Here is a 12129-nt window from a genome sequence, read left to right on the forward strand (position 1 = left end):
AGATAATTCAATTCACACAGAATAATTTTAAAATGAGCTACTGGAATTTCAGTCATGATCCAAAGAAATATTCACTGAAGTATAATATTTTAATAAATTCAGGCCTTTTGGTAAAGTGACTGTATCTACTTACCCCCCAACTACAACAGCTAGACAATCATCTTCCTCCCTCTCTTCTAGTGCCTAGTCCTGAAATTTCAACCACAGTTTTGCAACAGGCTTATTTGCTTGGCCAAGTTGTGCTCACAGTGACACACACAAGCCTGTGCTCTACTTCTAGCCTTAAGCAGGGTTGCACTGATTTATCCAACTGGAATTTAACGGTTTTACATGTTCCTAAGACAACCAAGTATCTCTAAGATTATTCTTTTTTAATCTGTTGGATCTAAAATTCTAACAAAAATATGGCTTTTTAATATCCTTTTAAAAATAGATGCTACTATGACTATACAATGGAACATGTTAAAAAATGTTCAATATCATCTTTTTGAAATATTAAGCAAATGCCATGAGTGCCAGCTTTTCTTTTTGTTTAAATTGCAGATAGCGCAAAAGCATGCATCAGTTCTCAAGCAGGTATAATCAGTCTACACATACTTTACCTGAAAGAATTGCTAAGAATTGCTTGAGACTTGTCTCATAACACATAACTGTAAAGAGTGTTCTCCAAAATAGAGGTTTACTATCTTTCAGTCCAAAAATGGATACAGCATGGAAGCAGAGTACTGAAATTTATATCAGTAATCAAAAAAGCAAAATGCCACTTTAAATGAAGTACATCTACTTCTTAACCCTATTTCCATGAGACTTCATTAATGCAAAAATTTATTATTAACTCATTTACAACTGACTTTGTCAACCTATGCAACTGAAACATCCATCAAAGCACCCATTTTACGTAGGTAATTTGTGTAAGTTTTTCAGAGCGTAAGTCACTATAATTCCAGTAAAATTCCAGCTAGGTGGAGCTGTACTCTAAATAGATCTTCATTTTCTGGACTATGGCCGGTTTTTATATCAGCCCTGTATTTTGGGCAAATACGCATTTTAAAAATGTGTTGAATTTCATTAGCTCCACAGATTAGGTAGAAAAATGACTTAATACTGCTTACGAAACAGCACTTACTTTTGTATGCAATTATTTCCCACAACTCATGTATGTGGGGAGTAGAAAAACGATCCTTTCAAACTAGCTGTACTACTGTGGGATGAGACTGGTCAGGTTTACCTGAAGTCTACATAATTTAGCATTTTTTCTTTATATTCTACTACATCTAACTTTTCCCACCACAATTGCAACCTTTTTTTGGTAAAGTAGCTAAGGCGATAAAGATGTGCCAAACCAAGGAAACCAGAACACTGTTTTGCACAGATCCGAATCAAGAGGCATATGAGTGCTTTTTAGCTAAAAAGCATCTTAAATGAGAAATGATTATTAACCTTAAAATGGCATTGACAGGAAAAATTACAAAGATGATGAACTACTTACGCATCTTTTAAAAACAAAGAAAAAACCCACCCAAAACACAGAAAAGGAAAATCATCCATAACCCCATTCAAAATACGGTATTTTTTTAGTAGGCCTGGCAAAATTTGGGAACAGCAAAGTAGATTACACAGACTTCCAGGCAAGAACAGCAGGAGCAGGTTATTTTGTAGTGCTCCCCAATTATTCTGCTCCAGCTGAATAAGAAAAGATATCCTCAAAAGTACTCCGCCAATCTCTCAAAAAGGAAATAAAATGAACAGAAGATAGATGGATATAATTAGATGTTGAAGAAGCAAAGATGTAGATCCTCTAGCCTTAATCTGTGATGCAAAATAAATGGTATTCAGTTTGAAAGAAAGAGATATTATCGCTATGTTGATCAGTATGCACACACGAGACTCAAGATCATCATCCTGGTTAAATAGCTCAGATCAACAGTCTCAGTTCAAAAGCCCTGCTAAGGAAAAGATCTTAGTAAAAAAGCCTCTTGTTAGCAGTGATGTCCAAAGTTAGGTATTGGGATAAATGAAAGAAATGCTTACTACATATTTTGTCTTACTGTAGTTGTGGTTCAGGGATTACAGTCATGTTTCCAATACAGAATTTCTTTTTTCTGCTTGATTATACTTAATTGGAATACTCACAGTATTTGGAATTAAGAGTGTAGACTTCAGTGAAGTAGTGGATAAAAGCTTCATTGCATATTCTTTGCAAAACAGAGAGAGTCAAGGGGAATTTATTAAAATATTCTTTCTTTGAAATGAGAGAGAAATTTACCTATATTACTTCAAACACTGCATTTTTCTGAGGCTGATCAGCAGTAAACACACTGGGTTACAAAGCAGATTTCAAATACATTCAGGTACAAATTTGATTATTGCACTGAAGATATGTTAGTCAGATTCATTCTCATGCTCTCATGTTTTTTTCATCACTACAGGCAGTGAGTTTAGTATGCTGACTATAAAACAACAGTTAAGACCAAGTCTACACCTGAGCGAGCTAGAAAGTGGTAAGCAATACCTCTTCTATTGCCAATACACATACATTTAATATGCTATATGGGTAAGGGAAAAAAAAAAAAATCAAGCTGGTATTTAGATAAAAGTTGTCCTGCACATGGCACAGAATTCAGCCAAAAATTCTCAAACTTAATTTTATAAACAGAGTCAGCAGCCCAGGGTGACTTCAGAAAGGAACAGTTTAACCAGGAACAGTTTAATGTTCAGATCATTTGCACAGAAGAAGGAAGGACACTGCCAATGAACTAAAAGCTACAGAGAGCAAGCAGAAGCATAACATTTAGAATTTAAAGGGCCAAACATACCAAGTATTTTGAAAGCTCATACCAATGCTAACTTTTGGAACTGTAAGAATAACAACCACAAATCAACAAGCAAAAATGCAAGTAGCACAAGAAATTACAAAGAGCAACTCACATGTATTTTCTTTAATGGAAATACTTTGTTTGAAGTTGTGCAATGCACAAAGAGGCATTCAAAGAAAAGCAAGCCAAAATAAGTGGTTCAGCATTCACAGTGGCCAAGTGTCATTTGTACATTGTGTAGCTTGTACCAGTTAAGATACATACAAAGATACACAGCAACCTGTACGCTCCTCTTCAACTATATTTAGTTTAACATACCTGCACATAGCACTTGCAGATAGTTGGAAAGTTGTGTTTGAAAGTAATATAGCAACTTTCTAGTCAAGGAAAGAGAGAAGGAAATACTTATGAAAGAAAGTATTATATGTGAATGAAGCAGACCATGTGCAAGGTGCACATTTTCCAGACAATGGTCTTTGAAATGATTAAAGAAATCAAACCAAAACAAAAAACCCACAACCACCACATGCAGAAAACTCTTTGCAATACAGAAGGAAAGTAAGTGCTTGCACAAATAATAACTAGAGGAAGAAAATGTAAGACAGGTGAAATAGTGAAGCATGTAGAGAGGACCACCTGTTTTGATATCTGGAAGGGGACATCTAATGTAGCCTAACAACAACAACAAAATCAATTTTTAAAAACGTTAGGACCATGCTCTGCAGAAATAAAAAGCAGCAAAGACAGTAGTAAACAAGTGGGTCAGAAGTAAAAAAAAAACATTAAAAAAACATTACCTTTGGGGTTTACAAACTTATGTGAATGATTGATCAGAAACCCTGTCTAAAGCTTGCCCATCCATTAGATTTAGGATGAACATGACTGCCTACTCACAACTAGGAGCAACAGCTACAGCCTTCAACATCTGTACAAGTAGCTAGCAACTTCATGAAATTACACTTAGGCATATTTACCGAAAAAGTAAAGCACTAAAATAAGTATCTTGTCTCATTTCAAGCCTTTCTATTACAATCTAACAGAATGGGAGATGGGGTACTTCGTACCTGCAGAGGAAAAGACAGAGAGAATCAAGTGACCCTGAATTAGACCAAAATACAGAAAGTAGCTCAGAAAGGGCTATTGTCTTTAGCCAGAGAAGACAGCTAGGTTTCACTCACTGTTCAAGCAAGCATCCCACAAGACCTAGATACTTCCCATTAGAGAAAGTAATGCAATTCTCAAATATATGCAGCATTACCACTAAAAAAAAAAAATTGTCTTCTAAAGACAAGTGACTCACCACACCTTCAGAGAAACTACCTACCTAAAAGTATTCTCAATCTACAGACTTTCATTTTAATGAATTTTGTGTCCTAAGAGTCTATTTCCAAGGCAACATACTGATAAACAAAAAGTACTCTTCTCACACACAATTAATGTTTTGAATGGCATACCAGCAAAAACGCTTGTAAGCACAACTACAAGAGCAAATAAATTCTATATAAACTGAGTACCAAAACAAACTCCATTATTTTGTTCACAGAACCCATAGCAAAACTATTTAGTACAGCACGAAAAATTAGCCTTTAGCATTCTGTAGGAGACTATTAGGATAAAAAAACTGAAGTCACATGAAAATGCATAACAGTCAAATTACCCACTAGTAACTACATTCTCCATTATATTTTGTTACGATCCACAATAATGCAGCTGCCCTACTACTTCAGGCAAACAGAACAGACTTATAGACACAAGGGTTAAACACAAACTGAGAAGATAGAATGAGCAGTGGCTGCCCTTGCTAAGCTTCGCTGCACTGGGAATATAATGAGTGCTGAATATGCTTGTGGCTGTGTGAACTCAAGGATCTCAGGGCGTAAAGACTCTCCAGCTTGACTCAGTGAGATCCTGTTCATCCACTCTAGTAACCACAGTTTTCTACTCACCTCTGTGGGATAAAATGTAAACCCTGCTTGCAGTTTCCTAACAAGGCCGATTCTTGTATAACACTATCACAAGCAACTTTTTGCCCCGGATAAGGAAGAGCCTGGAAAGTCACAAAAATAAATTGCCAGAAAAGAACGGCAGTTTAAACACCTTTTCACTTCTTATCATTCAGTCATCTCAAATGGACCCTGAACATCCAACTTCATAAACCAAAAACATCTTATTTCCAAGTGCTACCATCACCCAACAGAGAAAACAGTCTCTACCACGGATCTGTTCAGTTCATGTGGCAGGAATAAGTCAGAATTAATGATCAACTATGAGTACAATGAGATTTAATGAATTTGTGCCAAACAAAGAAAGTAGTACATTGTTTCACTACCCTGTGCACCCTGATCTCACGCAGGGGGAGATTTAAAGGAAAAGGGAACAATTATAAAGCCTAACTTTAGCCTAGACAAGTAAATCTCCTTTACAGTGAAGGGGGCAGGACAGCTTTGCAAAACCACTGACACTATCCTTCTCTATATACTGGAGGGAGGACTCGGCTCCAACAGGGTCACCTGTGAGACCTTTACAGACAGGCAGGCAGGACAAACTCTAGAACCTTATCAAATCCCTCCTTCACAGTCTGATCAGTGAGCAAAGGCACCATCTCCCCATACATACCCACTGGCAGCTAGTCTAGGTCCCTGCATTACTTTAGAGGGACCAACTTCAGCAGTTGGAGGACTGCAAGACCACAGCAACAATCAGGCTACCTATGCATTGTACTCTCTGGTTTAGTTAACTCAGAGAGCTCCAGATCAGTATTTGAGCAGTATCTCAGCTGAGAGCACTGGGAAGCACAGCATAAATACCCACAGCTCCTTAGCACTGACTACATTACACTGCATTCCTGTACTAGGCTCCTCAGCACTTCCTTACTTATTTTTCTCTCCCCCATTATTCTTCTGTTCTACCCGTCATTCCATCCCATTAGCCTGGACACTGGAAAATGAACTATAATTTTGAATTTTTATTATACTTCTTTTTGTAAATCTCTAAATAACAAGTCTTGATAGTCTGTATTTTGAACTGCTCATAAAGAATAGATTTCTCAAATACAAGGCCTCAGAAATTGTGGAAGGGTCCACACTTCCACAAGGTCCAACCATACATCTGAGCACTGACTGTAAGAGGCAACATGGTCTTACCTGATAGGTAAGCAAACTGCTTCTTTAACTGGTCCTCAATATCTGCAGCATAGAGGGGAATGATATCTTGATGCATGATTTCATCTGTGGAAAAAAAATTACATCACAACATCATTTTATGTAAAATTTCACAACAGACACACAAAACATCCATCCTAGAACAAACACCCAGAAAACTGTCCACGTTTTCAAAAGTATTTGAAAGTGTTTGGAGTCTTTCAGGTGCTTTCCAGCAGGAAAATTTTTGCCAGACAGCACACTGATAAATGATTAAAAGCAATGTGGATTTGCCAGCGTTTGGAAGCAGCACAGGATGTCACTGAACCTAGTTTTAGGGCTATTGTACTTCAGCAGTGATGTTAAACAGGGGTTTTTGTACATCTCAATTTGAATTTTTATTAAAGTCTTCTCAAATGATACAAAAAAGAGCAGCAGGAAAATGTTAACATTCAACTTGGCAGGCCTTGCTGAAACCATCTCACAGCACACGCAGGGGACCTTCATAGACTGCTTAAATTGTACAGACATCTACACACTCATCAGTAGATTTTCTGGAAAGAGCAGCACGCAGCCATGCAAAACATCAGTGCTATGCTATTCAAAGGGAATGCATTTTATTGATGAAAATTCTTAATTGTTCTGCACAGTGGCACCAAAAGATCCGTCATATTCAGTAAAACTTACGTCTCTAGCCTGTTGCACAGTGTCTGAACACCACAAGGAGGCAACGTTCTTTAAGATATGTATGTCATATTTGAGAGCATATCCTCACATTGCACCTGAGTTGGTACAAATGTGGAAAAGCATTGCTTAATCTTCTGTTTTAACCCTTCTATTTTAACTCTTCTATTTTAGCTTAATAACAGATACAATACTTTTCTGATTCTTAATTTTCTGCCACAGGATTTGAGTAGCTGCATTTCCCACAGCACATTTCCAGAAGTCAAACAGAAACCTAAGTTTTGCTGACCACTTAAATCTTCTGAGCACTATAAAGATTTTAATTTCAGCTGCATGACAGAGTTGCCTCACTCATTGAACTACAATTTCATTCTTAGAGAAGCAAAATAAGTTTTACTCTCTTGCTGCTTTTAAAAAAAAAAAATAGTTCTCCTATTCTCTTTTAGCCTAACTGAAAAGCAGTGAAAATAATAATCTAGCATTTTCATTACTTTTTGAACATTTCTTTTAATTTGACATTATATAAAGGTATTTTCATAATGTATATTGAAATGCCATTAAGATACACCCCTATCTGACACTCAGAACTGAGTATGCACAGTAAAAGCAAGTAAAAAATTTAAGTGAGATATAGGAATAAATGTCATCTGCCTTGATATTTCAACTTGATCAAATAGAAGTACTACTCTAGCCCTCAAGGAAGCCACTCACTATTACTGATATCTCTCAAATGCTAGAAATTGAGGGGAGGCTCAATCATTTTTATGAGCAAGTCTCATGAATTCTGAAAAGTGCAATTATTTGAGAGTAGCCAAAAAAAATTTTCAGTTATTTCTTCCACATAAGCAGCAACTTATACTGGGAAACAGTACTTCTCTGTTCTCCATCCAGCAGTGTGACAGAGGAACATGCATGATTTCTTTCAAGGTCACACACTGATCAGAGCTATTTTGCTGTATCTGGTGAACTGCTGCTTGATCAGAAGACCTCTGCATACCATGCTGTCAAATCCGTAAGTGGATACGTTAAGTCATATTTCACTGAGACCTTCAGTTATGTCATCGTCTTAATGCTTGCAGGAGAAAACTGAAAACAGATCTTTTAAGACTCCAATCTCAGATGGTCAAGTTATTTCCAGAAGAGGAGAAAAAAACTCCACACAAAGGAAACACAGATTTTTACTGTTAGTGCTTTTAAATGCAAGGAGCTCACTTGCAACAGTTAAGAAATTAAAGCTAATCCCTGATTCTGCAAAACAATGCCTACAGGTGGACCCATTTACCTGAATATAACCTGTTACAGGGTCAATGCCTAATTCGTGTTGGAGGAGATGAAAGCAGGAGAAAGAATGTAAACACTTTCTAATATGTCATCCTGTCTACAGTCCCAGGCAGAAATAATTTTCATAACTGCACCATAAGCACATAATAAAATAGGTGTGCTTTGCATATGTAAATATTTGACACAGAACACGCAAGCATGCAAAACATTCTTGAGTCAGGCAAACTCTTTATGCTATGTGTCCCAGACAGGCAGGGATCACCGCTTCCTCATATCTGGGAGATCAATCATGCCGCTATCCCTGCTTATGGTATGTAAGGATGCAAGTATAAATCTGACTGCTCTACTGTTCCCATCGACAGCAACAACAGCTTTTGTAACCAGCACAGGGCAGGCTACAATCTGGAGATCAAACATCACTTCATTGAAAATACAATATATCCTTCACCGAGGGTTTAAACCCCGTTGTAAGTCACATTTAAAAGTCAGCCTGTTTGGCACTGCAGAAGCAGGACACTGTCCCTTCGTGCACTGCAAACCTGGAGAACTCCTTCCTCAGCCACAGCACAACTCCCTTCTCTTTTTGCTCTTGCTTGTCTCCTATAATGTAAGCTTTTGCTTATTAATTTTTTCTATTCCTAACACATTTCAAGAGGCACTGTCCAGGGCAACACACTATCCCCGAAAACGTAGCCTTCTATAGTATCTACAAACGTACAGTTTATTCCAAAGTGATTCCCCATCTGTATTTTATTATGTACTAAGAAGCAAGAGACTCAGAGCTACCCAGAAGGAAAATGAAGAGAGAACAAAGCCATTCAATGGAAAGTCACTTGAAACTGGAAATACATCAAACAAAACACTGACTGAAAGCTATTCCATGCTTCAGATCAGTTATGGAAAAGTGCTGTTTTAGAAGTAATTGCGGGGGGGGGGGGGGGCGGGAAAGAGGATGGAAGGTTTAAGTTAGCTTTGTAAGTAGTGTCATCTGTGCTTTCAAGAGATACCAAAAGGAAAGGACATGCTGGATATCAGGATAGTATCAAGCGTACATGCAGGCAGCTGGATCAAAAAGTGAAGTGCAGGTAAGTTTTTGAACTAAAGTTTTCTTGTATGGAAAAGGGTTCAGTCCACCCGAGGTATACTGTGGTTATCTCCTCCTCCTCCTTTAATGAGGAAGCTAAAGCACTTACAGTTTGCTGAAGATGATCTTTGGGCCTGCCCGGGGATCACAGGGCATAATTAGAACTGAGGAGACAGGCACAAAACAGCAAATCACAAGCCATTTATACTGGGAGGACCTCAAAAAGCATAAAGCAAGAGGTTACTGCCTTTACAAAGGCAGGTGACTGAAAGAGGCAATTCAATGCACTGGATACTTTGGCGGGTTTTCTTAAGAGAAGAGTATATTCCCTCTCGGAATCAGCAGTCCATATTTGTCTTAAAAAAGAGCAACTATTTGTCAAGTCAACATCTATCTACCCTGCATGCAATGAGGTCAAAGTCTCCCAGAGGGCACGCAGGGCACAGAGGGCAAGGAAATCCGGTCAGGATGCAAGGAGGGCATTGCGGCATGCTCTAGGAGGCCTCAGCAACAGCAGCATTGGCTAATAGCTAAATTAACAAATAGCTGGCACCCCGCCTCTACCAGCAGCACCAGAACAATTCTCTCAAAGGACTGAGGCTAGAACAGTCAGCTGAGACCTAAGGGGGCCAGGGATTTATGCTGGCAGATCATTAAGCAGAATTACAGCACGTCCGCCTGTATTGCTTTTAGAGACTCAGTTAACTGTCTGCTTTGTAAGTGGGTGCGTATCATCCATACTCAGTGTTAAAGACTCACTGTTCAAACCTATTCCAGCATTGATCTTTAACCCCAACATTTTAAGTAAACAGGTCAGAAGAGATACATACAGTACACATATACCTATCTATATCTATCTGCACATATATAACTCTGTCCCACTCCCTCCAAAAAACTAAATATAGGACTAGTTGCTGATAATTCATCACAGTGGTCTTCTCCAGCTCAAAAATCACAAAGTCGCCCCCCCCCCCCCCCACACACACACTCAGGCTCTCCATAAATTATTTGTTAATGTTTTTGGAGGAAGTTTTTGACTGAAGAATCTAGATATAATGCTACCAAAAGTAATACATACGTGTGTGTGTACATATATAAATATAGACTATACAGAGAGAGAGAGCGCGTGCACACATGCATGCAAGCAAGCATGCTCCCATTCAGTTAGGCCTCAACAAATGTTTTCCTTTTCATTTCTATTTTGTTGTTTTAGTAGCTCTTCTTTACTAGTAAAATGTAGTTAAATTACTCACCAGAGGAGATTTGAGATTCAGTATAGAAGACATTTACTAAAATCTTTCATGCATCTTGCCAAAATTTGGGGCCAAATTTAAGTTCACAGGAACTGTTTTAATGAAGGTGGGAGAGAAGTCTGTAAGGCTGTAAGACAGCCACTTTCATTTTCCCCATGTGCCAGCACCTATGCTGTAACAAGACTAAATCCCAGGTAGGAGTAGAGACTGCTAGACTGGGAGCTTCATCCACAAAATTACGATAGCTTTTCTTCACGTGACATCTTTTTGGATTATGAAGATTAGTTTCTATCTGTAAGTTATATAACAAAACCAAAAGACATGGCCTTGAAGTTACTAAAAAAGGTAGAGTTATCTGTCTTGTGTTACCCACTTTTGCTGGTGACTAAAAGAATAAACAAAATTTCGGCAACAAAATTACAAGTTCCAGAAGAACAGAAGTGTTAGCCGCTGATCACCTGCGAGGACAAGCAGCCTGTCCTAAACCTGATACAGGAAAAGGAGCCCCAAAATGCAAAGTCTGAGAATCAGTGGTTTAGACAACTGTTACAATGCAAAAGCAAAAGGTACCCTGAACATGCTCTTACAGTATTCAAAGTACATCCAGTAACTCTCAAACTGCTACAATATGCACCAGGGCGGGGGGGGGGGGGGGGGGGGGGGGGGGACAAGTTTCAGTGAAAGAGAAATCCTCTCTTCTAATCTGTCTACATTGCAGCTGTGTGTAAGGATTGTAGTTTATGTTCACAGTCCTAAAACACCTTTCAAATAGTTAGCTTGACCACCTACAACAGAAAACCTGCAGAAGCTAGGGACTTTAATATGGGTTGCAAAGCCTGCCTAGGACACTAAGTTCCACCCCTAAATACTTAGTAATATCTACACATAGCAGGCTAGAAACCATTCACGATTTCACTGCTGTACTCCAGCATTTTGATTAGTCTAAAATAAATCTTTAGAAAACCTTTTGCTCATCATATTATGAATTAGATAGAGCTGCCTGGGTCAGGACTTGTTTCTTTTTGTTGTAGGACATAACACGTGATTCAGACTTCTTATTCTGCGCACTTACTGTAATGTCACTACTAACCAGAATCACTGCTGGCAGTATAAATAAAGAATTCCTCAGCCTTTAAAGATAATGCTGTAAATTCACTCTGAACAGTTGCCCTTTGGATTTAAACTCATATACAACATCTGTCATTCATTCTTGTTTGCACTGCTATGTGTGGTTCTATTAAAATGGTAGAGTAAATTCAACTCCCAATTAGGATTGAATTTACTTTCCAATTATCAATTCTGACATTTCCTTATGAGTTAAATTGGATTATTTAAGATAAAAAGACAAAAAAAACCTTAAAGAATTTGCCAGCAGCCTTACAAGCTTAGAAGATTGTTGTCAAGTTGCTGTCATACTTTTAAAGAGTTTAGTTCCTAATATTTACATATCAAAACAAATAAAACCCTGTCTTTCTTTAATGTAATTCTTTCATTACGTTCATTTCCATTACTCTGTTTCCCAAGCCTGATGAGCGTTGCAATGCTGGTGTACAGTTTCATTAAGACAACAGAATTTAATTTCGTCTTGAAAACAAGCTCACAGCAAGAAGTGAACATACACATCTGCAAACCTATCTTTCAGAAAGGGGTCTAATCCATGCGTACCCATTTGATTACATGATCTGTTGCCAGTTTAGAAAATGGAAACAGTATAGAAAACCAGGCTACTTCCAAATACAGATTAATTTTAACATGTCTAAAACTCTTCTCACAACAACATTTTCTAATCCTTCTTGCAAGACTGATGTAGGAACACGGTCTTCAATGCAGAGACAGCAAGTCTCAATTTGGGAGAGAACAATCCCAGATTT

General features: G+C 38.0%; 1 protein-coding gene across 6 annotated transcripts in view; it reads right to left on the reverse strand.

Moving 5' to 3' along the window:
• MCF2L (MCF.2 cell line derived transforming sequence like) overlaps positions 1–12129 on the reverse strand; it is a 167774-nt gene that overhangs the window by 64894 nt on the left and 90751 nt on the right. For all 6 annotated transcript variants that reach the window (XM_026096949.2, XM_064503796.1, XM_026096951.2 and 3 more), the window contains one exon: positions 5960–6043. In XM_026096949.2, the coding sequence (XP_025952734.1) occupies positions 5960–6043 (84 nt within the window). The remainder of the gene's footprint in view (positions 1–5959; positions 6044–12129) is intronic.

This window comes from Dromaius novaehollandiae, chromosome 1 (assembly GCF_036370855.1).
Source record: "Dromaius novaehollandiae isolate bDroNov1 chromosome 1, bDroNov1.hap1, whole genome shotgun sequence".
Classification (NCBI taxonomy): domain Eukaryota; kingdom Metazoa; phylum Chordata; class Aves; order Casuariiformes; family Dromaiidae; genus Dromaius; species Dromaius novaehollandiae.